Source organism: Salmo salar, chromosome ssa03 (assembly GCF_905237065.1).
Source record: "Salmo salar chromosome ssa03, Ssal_v3.1, whole genome shotgun sequence".
Lineage (NCBI taxonomy): Eukaryota > Metazoa > Chordata > Actinopteri > Salmoniformes > Salmonidae > Salmo > Salmo salar.
Genome location: NC_059444.1, coordinates 88,171,608 through 88,199,343, shown reverse-complemented (window position 1 = coordinate 88,199,343; position 27,736 = coordinate 88,171,608). Strand labels below are relative to the sequence as shown.

At 42.9% G+C, this 27,736-nt stretch overlaps 2 protein-coding genes across 2 annotated transcripts in view; one reads left to right on the top strand and one right to left on the bottom strand.

Moving 5' to 3' along the window:
- The first annotated feature begins 888 nt into the window (after window positions 1-888).
- Window positions 889-7,362, top strand: LOC106601917 (proton channel OTOP2-like). The gene is made up of 6 exons (XM_045715703.1): window positions 889-2,969; window positions 3,318-3,454; window positions 3,580-3,638; window positions 3,825-3,952; window positions 4,229-5,100; window positions 6,939-7,362. The coding sequence occupies exons 1-6, from the start codon at window positions 2,513-2,515 to the stop codon at window positions 7,107-7,109; spliced, it is 1,824 nt and encodes a 607-aa protein (XP_045571659.1). The 5' UTR covers window positions 889-2,512; the 3' UTR covers window positions 7,110-7,362.
- Window positions 7,363-21,000: 13,638 nt separating this feature from the next.
- The window catches only part of LOC106606387 (protein HID1), a 106,592-nt gene continuing 99,856 nt past the window's right edge, over window positions 21,001-27,736 (bottom strand). Inside the window, exons 15-19 of the mRNA XM_045715702.1 lie at window positions 25,680-25,879; window positions 25,289-25,393; window positions 22,623-22,714; window positions 22,140-22,298; window positions 21,001-21,840 (exon numbers count right to left, since the gene is read on the bottom strand). Coding sequence (XP_045571658.1) covers window positions 21,777-21,840; window positions 22,140-22,298; window positions 22,623-22,714; window positions 25,289-25,393; window positions 25,680-25,879 — 620 coding nt within the window. The 3' untranslated portion in view covers window positions 21,001-21,776. The remainder of the gene's footprint in view (window positions 21,841-22,139; window positions 22,299-22,622; window positions 22,715-25,288; window positions 25,394-25,679; window positions 25,880-27,736) is intronic.

Here is a 27,736-nt window from a genome sequence, read left to right as displayed (position 1 = left end):
GCTACTCCTTGCCACTCATTGTCACGGCTGTTTAAAGGATCGGACCAAAGCGCAGAATGGTTGTAGTTCCACATATTTATTATTACCGTGAAACGTTTGCAATACACCAATAACTTGAAACAACAAAACAACAAACCGTGACGCAGAGAGAAATAACACTACTCAAAAATTAACAACCCACAAACACAAGTGGAAAAACACCCTTCTTAAATATGATCTCCAATTAGAGACGAGGACCGGCGGCCTCTAAATCAAATCAAAACAAATCTAATTTATTTATATAGCCCTTCGTACATCAGCTGATATCTCAAAGTGCTGTACAGAAACCCAGCCTAAAACCCCAAACAGCAAGCAATGCATGTGAAAGAAGCACGGTGGCTAGGAAAAACTCCCTAGAAAGGCCAAAAACCTAGGAAGAAACCTAGAGAGGAGCTAGGCTATGAGGGGTGGCCAGTCCTCTTCTGGCTGTGTCGGGTGGATATTATAACAGAACATGGTCAAGATGTTAAAATGTTCATAAATGACCAGCATGGTCAAATAATAATAATCATAGTAGTTGTCGAGGGTGCAACAAGCACGTCCGGTGAACAGGTCAGGGTTCCATAGCCGCAGGCAGAACAGTTGAAACTGGAGCAGCAGCATGGCCAGGTGGACTGGGGACAGCAAGGAGTCATCATGCCAGGTAGTCCTGAGGCATGGTCCTAGGGCTCAGGTCCTCCGAGAGAAAGAAAGAAAGAGAGAAAGAGAGAATTAGAGAGAGCATATTTAAATTCACACAGGACACCGGATAAGACAAGAGAAATACTCCAGATGTAACAATTGGAGATCATCCAACAACCCCAATATAGAAATAGAAACCTAGAAAAACCACATAGAAACAGATAACAAGAAAACCAACCAAAAACACCCCCACGCCCTGACCTACTCTACTATAGAAAATGACATCTCACAAGGGTCGGGACGTTACACCCATTGTCATTGCCAAAGATACTGGTCTTTACACAATCTCAATGTTTGCTGGATTTATGGTGGAGTTGCTCATTGGTTGTTGGAAATAACATTAATATTTTCCATGACAACATGTGGTGCCTCGGAAATAGAATTTATAAAAAAGTCAAAACCAACATTTAGCTGTTAGCTAGGCAAGTAGTTGTATTTTGACATTTTGTGGTTGGAATTGCTGTATGTATTTAGTGTGAGAATTTAGACTTCAGCTAGCAACTTTGAACATACTGTTTTAGTCTGGACAAATAAAAAACGGTTGCTATACCAACGTGTTCTGTGGAGTTCCAACATTTGCATAACCGTTGTGATTGGAGGATAGCTGTAAGGTTGATCGTATCAGGATCAAATCCTCTCATTAATGATACAAAGTTCATATTTGATGTTGGAAGAGTCCAGTCTCTTTTGCACATGACATGGAGTACAAGGAGTGAATTAGCTAAAGAGACTGGTACCCACAAAATGTTAAATTTTCCACAACAATGTATATGCTAATACATCCATCAATACATTATAATAAGTACACCCAACTAATTACAGTTTCATCTTAAAAGTACAGAGAACTAGGCTATATCAAGACCTGTCAACACATTGTAAAAAAAAGTATAGTGATAAATAAATACAAATACTATTTCAACTGGACTTTTATCAGCATTTACAGTTGGGCTGATTAAAAATACATGTTTATGTACTGCAAAGTGGATATAATAACTACACCGTCATGTGAATATTTCAGAAACATCACCGACATATTTCAGTACATTGGCTAGGTTATTGTTAGATTGCAAAAAAAAAACTTGCCGCTGCGAGACAGTTTGTCAGTGCTGCAACACAGGCATTTTGAAAAATCACTTTTGAACCAACACACCTGTATGGTGTGTAATGATTAATATATTATGAGGAAATTCGGGGATCCAGTAGGGTATTTCCAGTGTACATTATGTTAGCCTGTGATTCACTGTGTTTTCAGACCTCAGTTTTGGTATTGGGGAGTAGCTGTTCTAAGAAACAGTCAGTGCTGCTGTAGAAACAGTCTTATTAGACAGAAACTGAAAATCTACTATTTTTTAATAAAAAATAATAAGTTGGTTTCCAGGAAACAAAACATACCTGACCTCATGTAGATAAAATACCAATGTGTGTTAGTAAATATGAACTGTGAGGATTTCTTTGTTAATTTCAATTTAATCAAACACTGGCATTGACCCAAATCAAGAAAGGTAAACTCATATTCGTTGAAGCATGGTGGACTGGCACTGCTTCTGATGATAAACAGGGAAATGATAAGAAACCATTATATTGTCATATCACTGACAGGGTTGACATTGCTGATGAAATGAGGTTAGGAGATTGGTTACGGGTAGGAGGGACCTCCTTATACAGGCAGAGCCTTTGAGTGGACAGTTAGGTGTTCACACAACTCTGATCAGAACAGACATACTTTCTGAACTCATTAGATCTTCTAATAGGATATGAACCACAAACAAACTGTGGACTAGACCTTTACAGAATGAGAAACATCATTCACTTGACCTTTGGCTTCATTTCATGCGAATCCAGCAAGATGACGGCTAAAGCTGAGATGGCAGCTGAGGAGGGCTACATATCCCCCCCGCCCACCCTCCCTTCCACCCCGTGTTCCATTCACTTGGGAGTCCAGGCGGGCAGTATGAGGAGGGGGAGCGACGTCCTCTCAACCAGCAGGGGCACGGTGAGGGAGAGGGGCCGTAACCGCAGCTGGCTACTCTCTAGCATCATCACGGTCAACGTCCTGATCCTAGGTATTGCTCTGGTCAGTGGCAGTGTCTTCAACAACGTCAAGATCAACGCCATCAACCTGCACATCTTCCTCATCGTCCTCGTCATCCTCACCACTGCCTGGATGATGTACTATACCATCTACACATCCAGGGAAGATCATGCTGTGCTCTACAAGGATAGCCATGCCGGGCCTGTGTGGCTCAGGGGTAAGAGAAGACACATGCTTTTCTGATCTTCTGGGTCTACAGCTGCTAAATTCCAGAAACTTTTCCAATGTTCCCAGTTCTTTGTTTTTTTTATCCCTGGAAATCTGTGAAGTTTGTGTAATTTTGCAACCTTACCCTGTAGGATTCACTGTCTGGTAATACCATTGGACATGAATAATCTCTCTTTGAATTGGGGAAGAGTTCTATTCTAATAGGATATAATTGACTATACCTAGACAACGTTTTACATTCACCCATTGTCTTGAATGAGTGTGATTATTGAATAAGTGTGAGTGATTGAATGAGTGTGATTATTTCTAATTGGATTTCATTGTGTTTTTTCTCTAGGTGGACTGGTGCTGTTTGGCATATGCAGTCTGATTATGGACGTGTTTAAGATTGCTAACTACATAGGCTACCTGCACTGTGACTCTGCTGTGAAGATAGTGTTCCCTGTCGTACAAGCTTTATTCATACTTGTCCAGGTAAGAACACAAGTTCTGACATCTCAAATGGAGCTTCCATTAGGTGCTATGACATTAGGGAAACCACTGAGGGATTTGGCTGGTGGGAAAAATGCAAGTATAGGTGATCATTGTATCTTTTTCAGACATACTTCCTCTGGCTCCATGCTAAAGACTGTGTACAACTACAACGGAACATAACTCGGTGAGGGTAACTAACTGCTACTGTATAACTGAATTCATTACGATTTAATTATGTAAATTGATGGTTGAACATTTAACATTCCCCTTGGGAAGCTTAAAGTCTATTCTATTATATTCTTACAGAATGAAATAGTATTTAAAAAATAGAAAGTATTCTGTTCTGAACTCCTGTGTTTCCCTCTTGAAGCTGTGGGCTGATGTTGACTCTGTCTACCAATCTGATGTTGTGGATGGCAGCAGTAACAGAGGAGTCCCTACACCAGACTGTTGTTCCACCAGAGGACGGCAACAGCACACATTCCTATGACATCAGAGGTGGAGAATATTGTGTTGTTGAATCTTCTCTCTAGCAAATCTAAGTAAAATACTACAGGGTTGGGGTGAATTCCATTTCAATTCAGTATGTAAACTGAAATGGGAATTCCTTGTTTAAATGAAGGATCAATAAAATAAAATACATTTTCAGTTTACTTTCTGAATTTACTGAATATAAATAGAATTGCCCCCGACTATGAAATACAACCAACCAACATAACAGAAAATCACCTCAAGTCAAACAACAAAGCAAATATTTTCTCCCTCTTATTTCAGCCTCTGGCGGATACAGCAGCTGTAACTGCAGCCACTCTGCCTGTGCCGTCTTAGAGAAGGCCTATTACTACCTGTACCCCTTCAACATCGAGTACAGCCTGTTTGCCTCGGCCATGGCCTACGTCATGTGGAAGAACGTGGGCCGCCTGGTAGATGAGCACAACCACCACTCGCTCCATTTCCGCTTGAAGGACGTGCTGGTGGGGCCTGCGGTCGGGCTGGTCATGCTGGTGGCGGGCCTGGGAACCTTTGTCATCTACAAGGTGGATGTAGAGAAGGGGGACCCGGGGAAACGTGACACGGTGCTGATGATACACTACGTGATGAACACGGTGGCTATGACGCTCATGTCCGTCTCGACCGTGGCTGGTTGCGCCATCTACCGGCTGGACCAGAGGGACCACGTGTCGGGGAAGAACCCAACACGGAGCCTGGATGTAGGCTTGCTGATCGGCGCCTCATTCGGACAGTTCACCATCTGTTATTTCACCATCGTGGCTGTGGTGGCAACGGGGGCCGAGGGCCACCTCAATGCTCTCAACCTGGCTGTCTCCCTGCTCACTGTGATCCAGCTCTGCCTGCAGAACATCTTCATCATCGAGGGCCTGCATCGCGAGCCCTTCCACGAAGACATGCACCAGGCCTCCGTATTCACAAACCCATACGTCCTTCAAGCCCAAGCCCATAGAGACATACACAACCTCCCAGGGACATTCATGGAGACCAAGTCGTCCCCGGCCCTCACAGTTCACAGTATGCATGTTGCTCCTTCTGCTCCATCTGGCTCCCCCCTGCCTCAACGCCATAGGCTGACCTGGAAGAGGAGGGCTCTGAAGGAGATCTGTGCATTTCTGCTGCTCTGCAACATCCTTGTGAGTAGCCTACTGAGTACCCACCACTGTCCTTTTCAAAATGGCTCTTTTAAAGGGCTTGTTAACCTCTATGGGCTGCGTCCCACCCGTGGTGCACTCCATCAACAGCAGGTGCATTTCAAGAGCGGCAAATTTGAATCCAAATAAATGTCAAAATTCAAATTTTTCAAACATACAACTATTTTACACCCTTTGAAAGATAAACATCTCCTTAATCTAACCACGTTTTACGATTTCAAAAAGGTTTTACGGCGAAAGCATAAATTTAGAGTATGTTAGGACAGTACATTTACAAGAGTTGTGTGTAAGGTTTTGTCAATTCAAAGACAGGGTCACCAAAACCATAAAACCAGCTAAAATGATGCACTAACCTTTTACAATCTCCATCAGATGACACTCCTAGGACATTATGTTAGACAATGCATGCATTTTTAGTTCTATCAAGTTCATATTTATATCCAAAAACAGCGTTTTACTATGGCATTGATGTTGAGGAAATCGTTTCCCTCCAATAACCGGCAGTCAAGTCAGTACCACAAATTAAATAATTAAAATTAGAAAACATTGGTAAAATACTATATTGTCATTTAAAGAATTATAGATTTACATCTCTTGAACGCAATCAACTTGCCAGATTTAAAAATAACCTTACTGGGAAAATCACACTTTGCAATAATCTGAGCACTGCGCCCAGAAAAATACGCGTTGCGATACAGACTAGACGTCATGTTGGGGAGATCTAAAATCGAAAATACTATGTAAATAATCCATTACCTTTGATTCTCTTCATCAGATGTCACTTCCAAGTATCACAGGTCCATAACGAATGTAGTTTTGTTCAAAAAAGCTAATCATTTATGTCCAAAAATCTCCGTCTTGTTAGCACATGATCTAAGCCAGCCGGACTTCTCGTCATGAACGAGGGGAAAAAATATATTTACGTTCGTTCAAACATGTCAAACGTTGTATAGCATAAATCATTAGGGCCTTTTTTAACCAGAACATGAATAATATTCAAGGTGGACGAATGCATTCTCTTTTATAACGTATTGGAACGAGGGTACCCAACATGAACTCGCGCGCCAGGTGTCTAATGGGCCATCATCGTTCCATGGCTCTTGTTCGGTCAGATCTCCCTCCAGAAGACTCAAAACACTTTGTAAAGGCTGGTGACATCTAGTGGAAGCAATAGGAAGTGCCAAAATATTCCTCAGCCCCTGTGTTTTTCAATGGCGTAGGTTTAAAGGTAATACAACACATCAGGTATCCACTTCCTGTCAGAAAATGTCTCAGGGTTTTGCCTGCCAAATGAGTTCTGTTATACTCACAGACACCATTCAAACAGTTTTAGAAACTTTAGAGTGTTTTCTATCCATATATAATAAGTATATGCATATTCTAGTTACTGGGTAGGATTAGTAACCAGATTAAATCGGGTACATTTTTTTTATCCAGCCGTGCAAATACTGCCCCCTAGCCCTAACAGGTTTTAACCTAGGATGTTGTCCTTTCATACAAAACAGTTTTTATTAAGTTTGGATGAAACACACTACCCACAGGGCACTCACTGGTTGAATCAACGGTGTTTCAATGAAATGACATTGAACCAACATGGAATAGACGTTGAATTGACGTCTGTGCCCAGTGGGTAGGTACAGTACGTCGAAAATAAACGGAAACTACTGAATCATCCCTTTAAATTCACTTTTTTCCCTGTTTGCCTAACTTGCTCATGAGCCAAAGGGCTCCCTAGGATTTGTGCAGTACAATACATCATAGTAGAGTATTTTTAAGTTGAAAGTTTGGACTGAATATCTTGACTCTGTTTCCATTGACAGCTCTGGATCATGCCGGCGTTCGGCGCCCGCCCTCAGTTTGACAACACGATTGGAGCAGAGTTCTACGAGTTCAACATGTGGGCGGCTGTTGTGAATATCGGACTCCCCTTCGGAATCTTTTACCGTATGCACTCAGTCGCCAGCCTCTTTGAGGTCTTCCTAACCTCCTAAACTGGCAAATTACAGAAACAATTCTGAAAATGTATAAAGATATATATTTTTTTACAATCTATGTTTTATTGTTATACATTGTTCTGTCCTGAGCATGCACTGAAACATATATAAAGAATAACATTATATAATACAATTTCATTTTGAATGAAATATGTCAATATCAGTGAGCTAGTAAACTGTATAAATAGTTGTATATTAAATTATAATTGATGATGACTTTGTAATAAATTGCACATACATTTACGTAAAACTTTTCTGGGATATGAGTCATTCTTCTTTGTGGCACACTGTAATACAACACAGACCACTCACTGGCACTGCTTATTTTTACTATCTCATGAGTTTACAACAACTGTCTTACCTATAACACAACATATAATGTTTTAGTACCCCATTGATTACAAACATGGTTAAAACTATCATTTTAATCTGATGGATGGCAAGTTTTTGCATATTTCTCCACCCCCGTCCCTCAAGTGTTTTACCAAAGCAAGTGGGGGAACGAGCGCGTTGTTGTTGTTTGAATCCCAGGTTGCCAGTTTGTAACAATCCCAGGTTGTAACTACCCTAGTAAAACTGACTATCCAACCAATCCTCGACTTCGGCGATGTCATCTACAAAATAGCTTCCAATACTCTACTCAGCAAATTGGATGCAGTCTATCACAGTGCCATCCGTTTTGTTACCAAAGCCCCTTATACCACCCACCACTGCGACCTGTATGCTCTAGTCGGCTGGCCCTCGCTACATATTCGTCGCCAGACCCACTGGCTCCAGGTCATCTATAAGTCTATGCTAGGTAAAGCTCCGCCTTATCTCAGCTCACTGGTCACGATAACAACACCCACCCGTAGCACGCGCTCCAGCAGGTACATCTCACTGATCATCCCCAAAGCCAACACCTCCTTTGGCCGCCTTTCCTTCCAGTTCTCTGCTGCCAGTGACTGGAAAGAATTGCAAAAATCACTGAAGCTGGAGACTTACTAACTTTAAACATCAGCTATCTGAGCAGCTAACTGATCGCTGCAGCTGTACATAGTCCATCTATAAATAGCCCACCCAATCTACCTACCTCCTCCCCAAATTGTTTTTATTTACTTTGCTGCTCTTTTGCACACCAGTATCACTACTTACACACCATCATCTGCTCATCATCATCTGCTCATCTATCCCTCCAGTGTTAATCTGCTAAATTGTAGTTACTTTGCTACTATGGCCTATTTATTGCCATACCTCCTCATGCCATTTGCACACACTGTATATAGACTTCTTTTTCATCTATTGTGTTATTGACTGTACGCTTGTTTATTCCATGTGTAACTCTGTGTTGTTTCTGTCGCACTGCTTTGCTTCATCTTGGCCAGGTCGCAGTTTTAAATGAGAACTTGTTCTCAACTAGCTTACCTGGTTAAATAAAGGTGAAATAAAATGGAAAAAAATATATAATATTATGTACAGTACACCCAAAACAATATTTAACCAGTGTTCTCTTCTCTGTATTATCAAAGGTATTCTGGTCTGGCTTCCTCTTTCTGTTCTGTCTACTCCAGATTCCACTGTGTTACATAGCTCAACTAGCCTGGTCCCAGATCTGTTTGGGTTATACAGCTCAACTAGCCTGGTCCCAGATCTGTTTGGGTTATACAGCTCAACTAGCCTGGTCCCAGATCTGTTTGGGTTATATAGCTCAACTAGCCTGGTCCCAGATCTGTTTGGGTTATACAGCTCAACTAGCCTGGTCCCAGATCTGTTTGGGTTATATAGCTCAACTAGCCTGGTCCCAGATATGTTTGGGTTATATAGCTCAACTAGCCTGGTCCCAGATCTGTTCGGGTTATATAGCTCAACTAGCCTGGTCCCAGATCTGTTTGGGTTATACAGCTCAACTAGCCTGGTCCCAGATCTGTTCTGGTTATACAGCTCAACTAGCCTGGTCCCAGATCTGTTTGGGTTATACAGCTCAACTAGCCTGGTCCCAGATCTGTTTGGGTTATATAGCTCAACTAGCCTGGTCCCAGATCTGTTTGGGTTATACAGCTCAACTAGCCTGGTCCCAGATCTGTTTGGGTTATATAGCTCAACTAGCCTGGTCCCAGATATGTTTGGGTTATATAGCTCAACTAGCCTGGTCCCAGATCTGTTCGGGTTATATAGCTCAACTAGCCTGGTCCCAGATCTGTTTGGGTTATACAGCTCAACTAGCCTGGTCCCAGATCTGTTTGGGTTATACAGCTCAACTAGCCTGGTCCCAGATCTGTTTGGGTTATACAGCTCAACTAGCCTGGTCCCAGATCTGTTTGGGTTATACAGCTCAACTAGCCTGGTCCCAGATCTGTTTGGGTTATATAGCTCAACTAGCCTGGTCCCAGATCTGTTTGGGTTATATAGCTCAACTAGCCTGGTCCCAGATCTGTTTGGGTTATATAGCTCAACTAGCCTGGTCCCAGATCTGTTTGGGTTATACAGCTCAACTAGCCTGGTCCCAGATCTGTTTGGGTTATACAGCTCAACTAGCCTGGTCCCAGATCTGTTTGGGTTATATAGCTCAACTAGCCTGGTCCCAGATCTGTTTGGGTTACATAGCTCAACTAGCCTGGTCCCAGATCTGTTTGGGTTATACAGCTCAACTAGCCTGGTCCCAGATATGTTTGGGTTATATAGCTCAACTAGCCTGGTCCCAGATCTGTTTGGGTTATACAGCTCAACTAGCCTGGTCCCAGATCTGTTTGGGTTACATAGCTCAACTAGCCTGGTCCCAGATATGTTTGGGTTATACAGCTCAACTAGCCTGGTCCCAGATCTGTTTGGGTTATACAGCTCAACTAGCCTGGTCCCAGATCTGTTTGGGTTATACAGCTCAACTAGCCTGGTCCCATATCTGTTTGGGTTATATAGCTCAACTAGCCTGGTCCCAGATATGTTTGGGTTATATAGCTCAACTAGCCTGGTCCCAGATCTGTTTGGGTTATATAGCTCAACTAGCCTGGTCCCAGATCTGTTTGGGTTACATAGCTCAACTAGCCTGGTCCCAGATATGTTTGGGTTATACAGCTCAACTAGCCTGGTCCCAGATATGTTTGGGTTATATAGCTCAACTAGCCTGGTCCCAGATCTGTTTGGGTTATACAGCTCAACTAGCCTGGTCCCAGATCTGTTTGGGTTACATAGCTCAACTAGCCTGGTCCCAGATATGTTTGGGTTATACAGCTCAACTAGCCTGGTCGCAGATCTGTTTGGGTTATACAGCTCAACTAGCCTGGTCCCATATCTGTTTGGGTTATATAGCTCAACTAGCCTGGTCCCAGATATGTTTGGGTTATATAGCTCAACTAGCCTGGTCCCAGATCTGTTCGGGTTATATAGCTCAACTAGCCTGGTCCCAGATCTGTTTGGGTTATATAGCTCAACTAGCCTGGTCCCAGATATGTTTGGGTTACATAGCTCAACTAGCCTGCTACCAGATCTGTTTGGGTTATATAGCTCAACTAGCCTGGTCCCAGATCTGTTTGGGTTACATAGCTCAACTAGCCTGGTCCCAGATATGTTTGGGTTATACAGCTCAACTAGCCTGGTCCCAGATCTGTTTGGGTTATACAGCTCAACTAGCCTGGTCCCAGATCTGTTTGGGTTATACAGCTCAACTAGCCTGGTCCCAGATATGTTTGGGTTATACAGCTCAACTAGCCTGGTCCCAGATATGTTTGGGTTACATAGCTCAACTAGCCTGGTCCCAGATATGTTTGGGTTACATAGCTCAACTAGCCTGGTCCCAGATCTTGTCAAAGTTAGTGGCAAAGCGGCAGATAGACAATTCACACAGCTTTGCCAAGTTGGCAAGACAGCACAAACAGATCTTTGACCAGGCTGGACTGAACATCACATCCTCCTGAAACGACCTGCATTAGTTCCTCTTCTCAACTCTCTGCACCAGACAACAACCTGCATTAGTTCCTCTTCTCAACTCTCTGCACCAGACAACAACCTGCATTAGTTCCTCTTCTCAACTATCTGCACCAGACAACAACCTGCATTAGTTCCTCTTCTCAACTCTCTGCACCAGACAACAACTGTCGTGGAAAATTGTCTTAAGAATAACACTTCTTACAAGAACTTGTAAATTCAATATAGACTTTAATACAGAGTAATAAAGCCGAGCCGGTCCGCGGACAACAACTGCCTTCCTTAGGCCCCGGCTCTGCTTTTATGCATATACAATACATAGGTCCATCCTTTATGTAAATGAAGTAAAACCCCCTATGCGTTCTGCCACCTTTTTCTTTCAACCCAATGGATAACGCCCATATCTGCTTTTAGCTCTAACATAGTAGTGGCTGGAATCTCCTCATATGGATATGAAAATAATGCATGCATTGCATGCTTACGCTTGGCATATATTTAGTCATGGTCATACACTCAGCTTGCCTGGCCGTTCCGTGGTTCCTACTTGGGGATGTATGGCCACCTGTTATCTCCACTCAGGGCCTGCTGCCAGTCTCCTCTTTCGCTAGCTAATGTATTTCTATTTTTCTTTCCCTCAGCAAGTCTACCTTTCTCCCACACAACCTGCATTAGTTCCTCTTCTCAACTATCTGCACCAGACAACAACCTGCATTAGTTCCTCTTCTCAACTCTCTGCACAAGACAACAACCTGCATTAGTTCCTCTTCTCAACTCTCTGCACAAGACAACAACCTGCATTAGTTCCTCTTCTCAACTCTCTGCACAAGACAACAACCTGCATTAGTTCCTCTTCTCAACTATCTGCACCAGACAAAATGTGTGTAGTTGTGTTGATCAGTGATATTTATTTTCAAGTTTCACTTGGGCTCCCACTTGGGCTCCCGAGTGGCCCAGCGGTCTAAGGCGCTGCATATCAGTGCTAGAGGCGTCACCCTGGTTTGAATCCAGGCTGTATCTCTGCCCGTGATTGTGAGTCCCATAGAGCGGTGCACTATTGGCCCAGCATCGTCCGGGTTTGGCTGGTGTAGGCTGTCATTGTAAATAAGAATTTGTTCTTAACTGACTTTCCTAGTTAAATAAAGGTTAAATAAAAAATGTATTAAAAAATGTAATGTCACGTGCAAATGTATAGTGAAAAGACTTTCTTGCAAGCTCCAAACCAAACAATGCAGTAATCAATACCAATGTAGCACAAGAAATAACAAGGTAGAACAAAAACACATGAGAAATGAAAATAAGAAATAAGAATAAGACAAGAAAGTAAGATGATGCAGTAAGGGAAAAAAGTATTTGATCCCCTGCTGATTTTGTACGTTTGCCCACTGACAAAGAAATTATCAGTCTATAATTTTAATGGTAGGTTTATTTGAACTGTGAGAGACAGAATAACAACCAAAAAAATCAAGAAAAACGCATGTCAAAAATGTTATAAAATGACACAGCTGCTCCAACAGGCCCCATTTGAGCTTCCAGGGAACCCATTTGTTATATGAGGCCGGCCATGCCGTCTACCATGGTATTGGAGGTCTGTTGGTTGACTCCACGAATATTTATCCCAGCTCCAGGGTTAGACATGGTTCCACTCTAGCGCAAAAGCAAAAAGAAAGGGGGAAAAAAGTTGTTGGGAAGGATTGGGTGTGCTCGACTACAGTGCACAAGCAGCAATTAGTAAACACACAACAACAGAGCTCAAGTTTCACATGCTTTTAGCTTTCAGTGTCTCTGGTGTTTGATGCAAATCCATATATCGCCATTCCAGACATTATTATGAGCCATCCTCCGCTCAGCAGCCCCCACTACTGAGAACCCGCCCTGGAATACTGTCCGGCCCTTTCTGAAGACTCTGTGGAGAGCGCGCGAGACACACAGTTTAAGTGGGAGAGTAGGCCCGCTATGGCTTCCGAACTACTCCCGTTGAGTGAGGTCCAGCTTGCACTCTTGTGCCAGTCAGTTGATTAGGGAATGCCTTACAGTTGTGCTGATTAGTAATCCTGTGTTGGGTGAGCAGAGTTTTGGCGCTGTCTTCAGCTGGCCTGGTGCTGAAGGTAGTGCAGCCTTCCACAGTGCGGAAATGAGTGCTGCTGTCCACTATGCTGCAGCCAGTGTCCCTGTCCATGGTGCTGAAGTGGGTGCCCCCGTCTACTATGCTGAGGTGGGTGGCTCTGTCCATGGTGCTGCACTGGGAGTCCTTCAGCCAGACCTATGCCCATGCCTCTCACGGTGCCACAGGACCCTCAATCAGAGTTTGTCTGGAAGAGAGGCATCATTGGGTAGAACATGGCTGAGTCTTCCTTTGTAATTTGTAATGGACTACAGCCCCTGCCAAATGCGGTGGGCATCGGAGCTTGTGTAGTATGATTCCACCTTATACCTATATTTTTATTTTGTTTGTTTAATGACTCTGTAGAGGTCGTAGCGGGACTTCTTGTTCCTGTCCTCAGCCGTAGCTTTAGGGTTGTCTGTGATAGCCCTGTGTGCTGTAGCCCTGTCCTTTAGCATAGCGCCAACCTCAGAGTTAATACAAGGCTTCTGATTGGGGAAGCAGCAAACCTTCACAATGGGGACAGTGTCGCAGATGCATTTACTTATGAAGCCAGTGACGGAGGAGCTCGTCAATGTTGTCGGCGGAGTATCTGAACATATTTCAATCAGTGCAAAGAAAGCAGTCCTGTAGCATAATCTCTGATTCTGATGACCATTTCTCAACGGTGTGAGTCACAGGTACTTTCTGTTTGAGCTTCTGCTTGAAAACAGGAAGCAGGAGTACTGAGTAATGATCTGATTTGACGAATGGCGGACAAGGAAGGGCCTTGTATGCTTGCTAGTTGGTAGAGTAACAGTGGTCTAGAAGATGTGTTGATGGAAGTTGGGCATAACGTGTCATAGTGACGCTGAATTAAAATCAGCGGCGACAAGGAAGGCAGCCTCCAGATGTACGTTTTCCTGCTTGTTTATAGCCTAGTACAGTTCGTTAAGTGCCAGCTTGTTATATTTCCTGTCCTGACGTGGAATGTTTACAACAGTCATGATAACAGCTGAAAAGTCCTTCAGGAGGTGGAAGGGTCGGCATTTGACCATCAGGTATTCCAAGACAGGTGAGCAATGGGTTGAGACTACCCCTACACATGAGTCAGCACATCATTTGTTGTTGATGAAGAGGCAAAACCCTCCCCCTCTCGATTTCCCTGACTCTACTGTCTTATACGCTCGTTGAATGGATAGTACATCGAGTTGGATGGTCATGGCAGGTATCTTGTCCGAAAGCCACGTTTCAGAAAAGCATTGAATATTTCAGTTACAAGAGTCCCGTTGGTACATCTTATTATCAAGTGACTGCACATTGGGCAATAAAATGGAGGGAAGAGGTGGCCGGTTTTACCTTCACCTTGATCTCGTCAGGAATCCCCCTCTCCTGCCTCTGTAGCGCTGGTGTTTATTTTGGGTTGGAATTACAGAAAGAGCCCAGGGCAGATGAGTTGAAGTTGAAGTTGAAGCCAGAATTGGGGTAAGTAACTGCAGATCTGATGTTCAGAAGTTCTTGTCGTTTATAACAAATGATAGTGGATACATTTCGTGAAAATAAAGTAAGATAAATGCCAAAAGAAACACATAACAGCAGAGTTGGGTCGGAGTTCGCAAAACAGCAGCAACAGCGCCATCTTTATTCCAGAAGCCACCCATAAGGCTATGTGAGATTGGGAAATATCTATGTGATATTATTAACCTCAACCATTGAGTTGATTCCCATGTTTTTCACCTCTCCAGTCATGTTTTGTCAGTGATTACTTCAAGGAAGGGAGGACTTGCACATCATACTTGCACATCATCATCTGCACATATATCACTCCAGTATTCATTTGCTAAATTGTAATTACTTCGCTATTACGGCGTATTTATTACCATACCTCCTCATGCCATTTGCACACACTGTATATAGACTTTATTTTTTTCTATTGTGTTATTGACTGTACGCTTGTTTATTCCATGTGTAACTCAGTGTTGTTTGTGTTGCACTGCTTTGCTTTATCTTGGCCAGGTCGCAGTTGTAAATGAGAACTTGTTCTCAATTAGCTTACATGGTTAAATAAAGGTTAAATTAAAAAGAAAACATTTGAAACAATATCAATTTAGATCACACAAGGGACAAATTTAGATCATTAATTGTTTCAGTGAAGTGCCTGCACCTGCTGTTTTTTCAAATTCAAACCCAAATGTTTCAGTTGGGCAGTCAGGTTCCTGCAAGAATCCCCTCCAACTAAGGAGGTTCCTTGATGAACCACACCTCCTATAGGGTTCTTCAAAGAACTTTGAGGATCTTAGAAGAACCCTTGTTGAACCCATCATTTTTAGAGTATACTTATAAATTGCTTACTGTTGCTTACTCATGAAAGTTATTATAACATGTTGCAGAGACATCAAAATTACACTTTTAGATAGCTGCCTAAAATATTATTGGATGGCATTGGTATTTCACATGAATTGTACTTAATTGACACATTAAAGTGAGAATGTGTCATGTTCGGAAATTGGGAAATTTGGGAAATTGCACTCCAATGAGATCTTACTGCTGTGTTCTTTGTAAAGTGGCAATGTGACAAGGGATTGTATCTCGTCAAGAGCTTAAAAAGAACACTATTGTCTGTTCCAGACTGAAAGAAACAAATATCCAAACTGACTTTATGTTACTGTGTAAAAGTCAATGGCTATATCTTTCATGTACATTGTTATATTTGTCTGCATATCATTTCGCAATCAGCATTGTCTACTGCAAATACTGTGCTTGATGTTTAAAGTAGTATTGTTTTCTTGAATTATGCTGTATAATACTATATTATAAATGTTTCATAAAAGAAACCGGTAAAGCCTTTTAATTCCTTTATTTCATTAAGGTCATACTGCATTTGAAAGGACCATAAGAATCATTTTCTGATCCAGAGCTTAGTTGTACTTTCTTTTTTTCTGTTCTTCATTTGGACCATAGATGGCAGTACTGTCTAACCATATGCCCCATTCATGTTCCTTAAAAGTGCATCCTCCTTTATGTTATTCCACCTTTATTTAACTAGGTAGGCCAGCTGAGAACAAATTCTCATTTACAATGACGGCCTACCAAAAGGCAAAAGCCTCCTGTGGGGACGAGGGCTGGGATTAAAAATTAAAAATAAAAATATAGGACAAAACACACATCACAACAAGAGGGACACCACAACACTACATAAAGAGAGACATAAGACATAACAATACATCACGCAAAGCAGCCACAACTGTCAGTAGAGTGTCCATGATTGAGTCTTTGAATGAAGAGATGGAGATAAATTGGTCCAGTTTGAGTGTTTGTTGCAGCTCGTTCCTGTCGCCAGCTGCGACGCAGGGATGTGTGTGCTTTGGGGACCTTTATCAGAAAGTGACTGGCAGAACGGGTGTTGTATGTGGAGGATAAGGGCTGCAGTAGATATCTCAGATAGGGGGGAGTGAGGCCTAAGAGGGGGAGGGTTTTATAAATAAGCATCAACCAGTGGGTCTTCAAATCAAATCAAAGTTTATTTGTCACGTGCGCCGAATACAACAGCGAAATACTTACTTACAGGCTCTAACCAACAGTCCCTAAATCTTTCTCAGATTATTACCAATCCCCAAGATATGACACCAAACACCCAGAAAAGGCTACTCTCCTTGATGTTATCCTTACAAATAATCCTGACAGGTATCAGTCTGGTGTTTTGTGTAATGACCTTAGTGATCACTATTTTACAGCCTGTGTTCGTAATGGATGCTCAGTGAAACGACCTGTCCTGATTTGTCAGACTCTTGCTAAAAAACTTTCATGAGTAAGCCTTTCTTCATGACCTGGACTCTGTAAATTGGTATAGAATCAGCTTGATCTCCTCTGTCTGCTTGGACCTTTTTTTATATTTTCAGTGGTATCGTTAACAAATATGCGCCCATAAAGAAAATGAGAATTAAAAACAGGTTCAGCCCCTGGTTTGACCGTGATCTGGCAGAGTTACTCCACCTCAAGAATTCCATTTGGCAAATTGCTTGGCACACACATACTCAGGATGACTGGCTCTAGTTCAGGCAAATGAGAAATAAGTGCAGTCAGGCTATCCAGAAGGCCAAAGTTAGTTACTTTAATGAGCAGTTCTCTCTCTGTGGGTCTAAACCCAAGAAGTTGTTGTCATGACGTTGGCCTCTTTTGGTACAGGGAGGACAGTTGACCCCTCCCTTTTGCACACAATCCACCCTGTGTGTAAAGGGTCGTAAAAACTCTAAAATTCCAGGAGAGTCTCTGGCCACATGGCCCATCGAGAGACACAGGAAATTCTTCCAACTCATAGAATTGGAGAGCCAAGCGACATTTTGTGTTCTGGAGAAGGTATGGAAGATTGGTGAAGAATCCAGCTACGAACTGATCCGCTTGGTACCATTTTGTGATACTCAGAAGAGACAATATAGCCATATTACCATAAAACTGTTTATATAATAGACTCAGTTTAAGACTTGCCTCATATGGGTGTATGGAATGTATTAATAAGGATAAAGCTTTTGTAAGACATTGAGATGCTATGTACTGATGTAATGTGATAGAATTGTATTTCTGTAACCAAATCTAACTCAGTCATAGGCACGCCCCAGGGACACATACAGGACCAGGCGTCATTTGACCAGCCTGTTCGATGGGCACTATAAAACACTCCCTGATTTACATTTCTCCAGACCAGGCCTACACTCCGTTGGCACATAGGTTCTACCATCTAATTCCTCTACTGAAAGTGAACCATACCACGTGGTTAACTTTTAGACTATTGATACCGACAGAATAAGAACAAGTCTTTGATATTAATTATTAGTCTGCAGCTAAGTAAATTATATCATCGAACGCGAAGACCAACGAAACCACCATTCTATGACGACATTAATGAATGTCGCTCTGAAAGATCCATTCTAACCGAGAGAGAGAGAGAGAACGCGGACAAAACTCCCCAACAGAACTACTCTCCAACAAGAATCAGAACGACACACTGAGCGTAAATATATATATTGATTACAATTGTTCCCGAATGAGTGAGCCTTCAATTGTCAATTGTTAATGAACTCTGTGTAAACTTCTCAGCTGACCATTTATGACCCATTGTTCAACAGGCCGACCAGCCTGTTTAGCCCACAAGGGCACATTCCGATACCAATCCTTTGTGACGATAATTACTGTTTGTATGTTTTTCTGTTAATTACTTAGTGTAGTAAATAAATGATTTTAAGACAATTGATGTATGGATGATTTTAGTAAAGACTGGGTTCGTGCAGATACAACAATTTACGACGTTTGGGATGAGACTGGATTAGAGGTAAATACACCATTGAAACTAGAAGATAATCGGCCTATACTGTAATAGAATATAATATTATAGTACAGGAAAGTTATATTAGGAAAATTATAGCTTTGTAATCTGAATATTCTCCTTGGTGCCCCGATCTCCTAGTTAATTACAATTAAATGATTAATCAGTTTAATCGCGTGATAATAATTACAGGGAGCTAATTGATAAACATATCTTCCGTTTAATGGTACCCCCAAAGATACGACATTGTGAAAGAGAAAATGGTTAAAGACCTGGAGAATAAACCCTCCTCCTCACAGCTGCCCATGTCCCTTAATGTTGATGATGTGGTTGTTACTGACTAGGAGCACATGTCCCTTAATGTTGATGATGTGGTTGTTACTGACTAGGAGCACATGTCCCTTAATGTTGATGATGTGGTTGTTACTGACTAGGAGCACATGTCCCTTAATGTTGATGATGTGGTTATTACTGACTAGGAGCACATGTCCCTTAATGTTGATGATGTGGTTGTTACTGACTAGGAGCACATGTCCCTTAATGTTGATGATGTGGTTGTTACTGACTAGGAGCACATGTCCCTTAATGTTGATGATGTGGTTGTTACTAACTAGGAACACATGTCCCTTAATGTTGATGATGTGGTTGTTACTGACTAGGAGCACATGTCCCTTAATGTTGATGATGTGGTTGTTACTGACTAGGAGCACATGTCCCTTAATGTTGATGATGTGGTTGTTACTGACTAGGAGCACATGTCCCTTAATGTTGATGATGTGGTTGTTACTGACTAGGAGCACATGTCCCTTAATGTTGATGATGTGGTTGTTACACATGTTGTCACGCCCTGACCATAGAGAGCCCTTGGCTATCCTACCCTGTCTTTCTAAGGTCTTCGAAAGCCAAGTTAACAAACAGATTACAGACCATTTCGAATCCCACCGTACCTTCTCCGCTATGCAATCTGGTTTCAGAGCTGGTCATGGGTGCACCTCAGCCACGCTCAAGGTCCTATACGACATCATAACCGCCATCGATAAGAGACAGTACTGTGCAGCCGTATTCATCGACCTGGCCAAGGCTTTCGACTGTCAATCACCACATTCTTATTGGCAGACTTGACAGCCTTGGTTTCTCAAATGATTGCCTCGCTTGGTTTACCAACTACTTCTCTGATAGAGTTCAGTGTGTCAAATCAGAGGGCCTGTTGTCCGGACCTCTGGCAGTCTCTATGGGTGACTGGCTACAGGTTATCTACAAGTCTCTGCTAGGTAAAGCCCCACCTTATCTCAGCTCACTGGTCACCATAGCAGCACCCACTCGTAGCACGCGCTCCAGCAGGTATATCTCACTGGTCACCCCCAAAGCCAATTCCTCCTTTGGTCGTCTTTCCTTCCAGTTCTCTGCTGCCAATGACTGGAACGAACTGCAAAAATCTCTGAAGCTGGAAACTCATATCTCCCTCACTATCTTTAAGCACCAGCTGGTAGAGCAGCTCACAGATCACTGCACCTGTACATAGCCCATCTATCTACCTACCTCATCCCCATACTGTATTTATTTATTTATCTTGCTCCTTTGCACCCCAGTATCTCTACTTGCACATTCATCTTCTGTACATCTACCATTCCAGTGTTTAATTGCTATATTGTAATTACTTCGCCACCATGGACTATTTATTGCCTTAACTTACCTCATTTGCTCTCACTGTATATAGACTTTTTGTTTCTTTTGTTCTATTGTATTATTGACGGCATGTTTGTTTATTCCATGTGTAACTCTGTGTTGTTGTATGTGTCGGACTGCTTTGCTTTATCTTGGCCAGGTCGCAGTTGCAAATGAGAACTTGTTCTCAACTAGCCAACCTGGTTAAATAAAGGTGAAATAAAAAATAAAAAACACACAAAGGTACAGACACACGCTTACACATACACATGATAAGACACGCACAAGTACATATGGATTTTGTATTGTAAATATGTGGAAGCAGGGTAGAGGCCTGAGGGAACAAACTTAATATGTTGTGAAAAGTGGTATAAAATGTAATGTCATGAAATATTTTAAATTGTATATAACTGCCTTAATGTTGCTAGACTCCAGGAATTGTAACTGCTGCCTTGGCAGGAACTAATGGGATCCTTAATAAAAACAAATACTAATGTAATAAAATAATTGAAAGGCTTTGCTGGTTCCTTTATGAATAGTTTATAATATAATATTATTCTGTATAATGCAAGAAAAAAATACTACTTTAAACATCAAGCACAGTATTTACAGTAGACAATGCTGATTGCAGAATGATATGCAGACAAATATTACAATGTACATGTAAGATATAGCCATTGACTTTTACGCAGTATTATAAAATTGGTTGGGATATTTGTTTCTTTCAGTCTTTAACAGACAACAGTGTCCTTTTTAAGCTCTTGACGAGATACAGTACCTTGTCACATTGCCACTTTACAAAGAACACAGCAGTAAGGTGTCATTGGAGGAGTGCAATTTCACAACATGACACGTTCTCACTTTAATGTGTCAAGTACAATTCATGTGAAATAGCAATGCCATCCAATAATATTTTAGGCTGCTATCTAAAAGCGTAATTTTGACACTTTATAATACATTTCATGAATAAGCAACAGTAAACATTTCTGCATTTAGAAGCATTGGAATTCCTACAAATGTATAATAATTTATAAACATGTATACATTTATATAATGTCTTATTCATAAAGGTCATAATAAAGTGGTCATAACCAATGTCTCCCATACTCTCTCCATCAAAGCAGCGTTTTCACACAGAGCTTTAACATGGAGTCCATGATTAGGAAGGGGAGACAGAAAGACAGTTTGCTTGCTAACACTCTAATGTCTCAGTGCTTTGACAGACATTCTGTAGTCTTGAGGTTTCAGGGTGTACTTACAGATACACAGTGTAGATAATAGTCCAATCCTATCCTCATCCAACTCTAGGGGTTTGAATTACACATTGACCCTTGTGGGTGCCCATTGTTTGTCTTTGACACTTCTGGTATGGCTTCACATAGATATTTCAATTCTTATATGGGGTCCTGATTTGTAAAAAGGGTGCCCAGCCCCTCTTAGCCCCCTGCAATTTGAACCCTGTACAGCTCAACCTCCTGCTTTTGGAGTAGGTGCTAGCTATCCCCCCTTTCTCAATATTGTCCACATTACGTTTGCACAACCTGGGGAAACTCAAAGAGAAGGTGTGAGGGGCAAGCATGATGATGATGAGGCAAGTTGAAGGTAGGTGAGGTTCAAGGGAGAGAGTGCCAGTAGGAGGAAGGGTCAGGAACAAGACAGGAAGTAGTCCCATCTTCAGTCAACATCTCTTTCCTGTTATCTACATCTTCTGGATCTCAAAGAGACGTACGTCCGTGTCGTACCAGATGGGCGGGTCCACGTTGCTGTGAAGACAAATAAAGGTTTAAAATGTTAAATGCATTGGAAAACATTGGAAGACTATTTCATCTTAGAGGAAGAGGAAGATAGAAAGCATTGAAACATTTGAAAAATGTTTTCCAATGGAGAAACGAAAACAAGTGCTTCTTATTGGACAAGTCCAGGAAGTCCTTAATTCATTTTCTTCTGTTTGTTGCCAAATGAACACATCCCAGAAGAAAGAAGTGCACAGATTAAACCCCACATGAATCATGAAAATGAGTGAAATACCATAGGACTACAGCTCCCATCATGCCCTACTCACCGCAGGTAGACCACTCCCCACATGTAAGTGCGGAACCACATGGCCGTGCCAGCGTTGGCCTGGTACTTCCGGATGAGGATGGGATGGGGGACGGGCAGGAGGCCCACCAGGGTACCATGCTGGAGGAACTTCAGGATCTCAGACTCGTCTGTCAAACCTCTGAGAGAGAGGGAAAATATCTTGTTACAATTAGAATCAGGAAAACCTTATTGTCCACGTAAGGTGCAAATTTCTCTTTGGCTCCACATACATAAAAACAGATATTTAAATATCATCAGTCATTAAAGTGTTTCTTCCAAAATGGATGGTGTGTGTTGTATGGGGGGGTTGGGAGCCAAGCTAGAAAATATATAATAATATAACTTATAATATATATAATAATATAACTTACACTATATATAATAATATAACTTCACAGCATCTACTGACACTTCATAGAAGTAAACCTTTGATGACCAATATGACCAGTGATGTTTGACTTACTTGTCAATACAGATCTTCTCAACCTGCGGGACCAGCACCTGCAGCAGACGCATTATGGTCTGTAGGGGGAGCTTACACTTCCAGGAGAGGACCTGAGGGAGAAGGAAGGGACACGTTACACTCTTAGAACAAAAGGTGCTAAGTAGACCCATACAGGGTTCTTCAGTTTGTCCTCATAAGGGAACCATTTTTGGTGCTGGGTAAAACCCTTTGCAGAGGGTTCTATCTAGAATGGATCTGTGGGTTAGAGTGTGGCCATGGCAACACCAGGGTTGTGGGTTAGAGTGTGGCCATGGCAACACCAGGGTTGTGGGTTAGAGTGTGGCCATGGCAACACCAGGGTTGTGGGTTAGAGTGTGGCCATGGCAACACCAGGGTTGTGGGTTAGAGTGTCGCGATGGCAACACCAGGGTTGTGGGTTAGAGTGTCGCGATGGCAACACCAGGGTTGTGGGTTAGAGAGTGGCCATGGCAACACCAGGGTTGTGGGTTAGAGTGTGGCCATGGCAACACCAGAGTTGTGGGTTAGAGTGTGGCCATGGCAACACCAGAGTTGTGGGTTAGAGTGTGGCCACGGCAACACCAGAGTTGTGGGTTAGAGTGTGGCCATGGCAACACCAGGGTTGTGGGTTAGAGTGTGGCCACGGCAACACCAGGGTTGTGGGTTAGAGTATGGCCATGGCAACACCAGGGATGTGGGTTAGAGTGTGGCCATGGCAACACCAGGGTTGTGGGTTAGAGTGTGGCCATGGCAACACCAGGGTTGTGGGTTAGAGTGTGGCCATGGCAACACCAGGGTTGTGGGTTAGAGTGTGGCCATGGCAACAACAGGGATGTGGGTTAGAGTGTGGCCATGGCAACACCAGGGTTGTGGGTTAGAGTGTGGCCACGGCAACACCAGGGTTGTGGGTTAGAGTGTCGCGATGGCAACACCAGGGTTGTGGGTTAGAGTGCGGCCATGGCAACACCAGGGATGTGGGTTAGAGTGTGGCCATGGCAACACCAGGGTTGTGGCTTAGAGTGTGGCCACGGCAACACCAGGGTTGTGGGTTAGAGTGTCGCGATGGCAACACCAGGGTTGTGGGTTAGAGTGTGGCCATGGCAACACCAGGGTTGTGGGTTAGAGTGTGGCCATGGCAACACCAGGGTTGTGGGTTAGAGTGTGGCCATGGCAACAACAGGGTTGTGGGTTAGAGTGTGGCCATGGCAACACCAGGGATGTGGGTTAGAGTGTGGCCATGGCAACACCAGGGTTGTGGGTTAGAGTGTGGCCATGGCAACACCAGGGTTGTGGGTTAGAGTGTGGCCATGGCAACACCAGGGTTGTGGGTTTGAGTCCCACATGGGCCACTTACTGAATACATGTGTCACTGTCCATGTTGACAGTTCTTTAAGTGGCCTTGAATAAAATTGTCTTCTAAATGACGATATTATCATATTACTATTAAAACTACTCACCCAGCCTGCTGTAGGGGACCAGTGACATTGATACCTACTCACCCAGTCTGGTAGGGGACCAGTGACATTGATACCTACTTACCCAGCCTGCTGTAGGGGACCAGTGAGATTGATACCAATTCACCCAGTCTGGTGTAGGGACCAGTGAGATTGATACCTACTCACCCAGCCTGCTGTAGGGGACCAGTGAGATTGATACCTACTCACCCAGGCAAGTGTAGGGGACCAGTGAGATTGATACCTACTCACCCAGTCTGGTGTAGGGGACCAGTGAGATTGATACCTACTCACCCAGTCTGGTGTAGGGGACCAGTGACATTGATACCTACTCACCCAGTCTGGTGTAGGGGACCAGTGACATTGATACCTACTCACCCAGTCTGGTGTAGGGGACCAGTGAGATTGATACCTACTCACCCAGTCTGATGTAGGGACCAGTGAGATTGATACCTACTCACCCAGTCTGGTGTAGGGGACCAGTGAGATTGATACCTACTCACCCAGTCTGGTGTAGGGGACCAGTGAGATTGATACCTACTCACCCAGTCTGATGTAGGGACCAGTGAGATTGATACCTACTCACCCAGTCTGGTGTAGGGGACCAGTGAGATTGATACCTACTCACCCAGTCTGGTGTAGGGGACCAGTGAGATTGATACCTACTCACCCAGCCTGCTGTAGGGGACCAGTGAGATTGATACCTACTTACCCAGCCTGCTGTAGGGGACCAGTGAGATTGATACCAACTCACCCAGTCTGGTGTAGGGACCAGTGAGATTGATACCTACTCACCCAGCCTGCTGTAGGGGACCAGTGAGATTGATACCTACTCACCCAGTCAAGTGTAGGGACCAGTGAGATTGATACCTACTCACCCAGTCTGGTGTAGGGGACCAGTGACATTGATACCTACTCACCCAGTCTGGTGTAAGGGACCAGTGACATTGATACCTACTCACCCAGTCTGGTGTAGGGACCAGTGAGATTGATACCTACTCACCCAGTCTGGTGTAGGGACCAGTGAGATTGATACCTACTCACCCAGTCTGGTGTAGGGGACCAGTGACATTGATACCTACTCACCCAGTCTGGTGTAGGGGACCAGTGAGATTGATACCTACTCACCCAGTCTGGTGTAGGGGACCAGTGAGATTGATACCTACTCACCCAGTCTGGTGTAGGGGACCAGTGACATTGATACCTACTCACCCAGTCTGGTGTAGGGGACCAGTGAGATTGAGAGGTACAGGAGATGGTGGATGATGTGCTTGACATGCGCCTTCTCTCCATCTCTGTCTCAGTGTAGAAAACATCCTGAGAACATAGAACACTGATGACTGATACACACACAAGATCGCACGTACCCATGTGTTCATATATATATACACACACACACACACACACACACACACACACACACACACACACACACACACACACACACACACACACACACACACACACACACACACACACACACACACACACACACACACACACACACACACACACACACACACATACACACATACACACACACACACACACACACACACACACACACACACACACACACACACACACACACACACACACTTACCTCATTGTCCCTTCCAGAAACAGACTCTGTGTCGCTGGCCCCTACAATGGAGCTGTGGACAGCCTGGGGTGTGTGGTCAGCCTGGGGTGTGTGGTCAGCCTGGGGTGTGTGGTGTGACGCGTGTGAATGCTCCATCTTCAGCACAGAGATCATGGTGCCATCCTCTGACACCTGAGACTTCTCAGTCAGTTTGTCAATGGCTGCAGACAGGGATTGATTTGATTTCACAGTAAAACAATCTACACAGTACAAAGGTGTTCCGAACGTGACAGAGATAGCACAATAAAGACAGTGGCTTATTTCCTTTGTTGTCCTGAAGGACAGAGAAGCTATATGTCAGTTCATACAAAATTATGACACACCACTGGATGATAACAGTTGTGTTGAGAGAGTCCATATGGGGGAGGTGCAGTTGTGTACCTGGTATAGAATCCTGGTAGTGATCAGATAATAGTTATAGATACAGTAGTTATTGTACCTGGTAGTGTTCAGATAATAGTTATAGATACAGTAGTTATTGTACCTGGTAGTGTTCAGATAGTAGTTATAGATACAATAGTTATTGTACCTGGTAGTGTTCAGATAGTAGTTATAGATACAGTAGTTATTGTACCTGGTAGTGTTCAGATAGTAGTTATAGATACAATAGTTATTGTACCTGGTAGTGATCAGATAGTAGTTATAGATACAATAGTTATTGTACCTGGTAGTGTTCAGATAGTAGTTATAGATAAGTTGTGTATCTGGTAGTGATCAGATAGTAGTTATAGATACAGTAGTTATTGTACCTGGTAGTGATGTAATACCCTGGCCATAGAGAGGGGTTTTTTGTTCTTTATTTTGGTTAGGCCAGGGTGTTACATTGGGTGGGCATTCTATGTTCCTTTTTCTATGTTTTGGTATTTCTTTGTTTTGGGCCATGTGTGTGGCTCCCAATCAGGCACAGCTGAAGCTCGTTGCTGCTGATTGGGAGTCACACATAAGGAGCATGTTTTTCCTTTGGGTTTTGTGGGTAATTGTTTCTGTTTAGAGTATTTTCCTAACAGGACTGTTTGCTGTCGTTTTTGTTCATTTTGTAGTGTTCTCTTGCTTTTTTGAATTAAAATTCTAATGATGAACACATCCTCTGCTGCACCTTGGTTCCCTCTTCCAGACAGCCGTTACAAGTGATCAGATAGTAGTTATAGATACAGTAATTATTGTACCTGGTAGTGATCAGATAGTAGTTATAGATAGGTTGTGTATCTGGTATAGAATCCTGGTAGTGATCAGATTAAAAAATATATATTTTTATTTTATTTTACCTTTTGCTTAACTAGGCAAGTCAGTTCAGAACAAATTCTTATTTACAATGACGGCCTACCCCGGCCAAACCCGGACGATGCTGGGCCAATTGTGCACCGCCCTATGGGACTTCCAATCACGGCCGGATGTGATGCAGACTGGATTCGAACCAGGGACTGCAGGTTGTGTACCTGGTATAGAATACAAGTAGTGTTCAGATAGTTGTTATAGGTTGTGTACCTGGTATAGAATACAAGTAGTGTTCAGATAGTAGTTATAGGTTGTGTACCTGGTATAGAATACAAGTAGTGTTCAGATAGTTGTTATAGGTTGTGTACCTGGTATAGAATACAAGTAGTGTTCAGATAGTAGTTATAGGTTGTGTTCCTGGTATAGAATACAAGTAGTGTTCAGATAGTAGTTATAGGTTGTGTTCCTGGTATAGAATACAAGTAGTGTTCAGATAGCAGTTATATATAGGTGGTCATACAGGGTTTTTTCTGGATCAAAAATGGGCTTAGGTGGTGAGCGTGGCAATGGGCACGGTCAGCATGGCTGAATTTCAGAGGCCTCCATCTTGGTATGTAAAACAATATATTTTTGGGCAATTTTAGTATTTTTAAGCCAATTTCCTGCAATTCTCAGTATTTGTCCATGGAACCGAGATATATATTTGCAATTCTACACATTTTACCATGGCGCTGGGAGAAAATTTTGCAATTTTAAAGCTAATTTCCAGTGATTCTACATATTCTGCCATGGAGCTGAGAGGA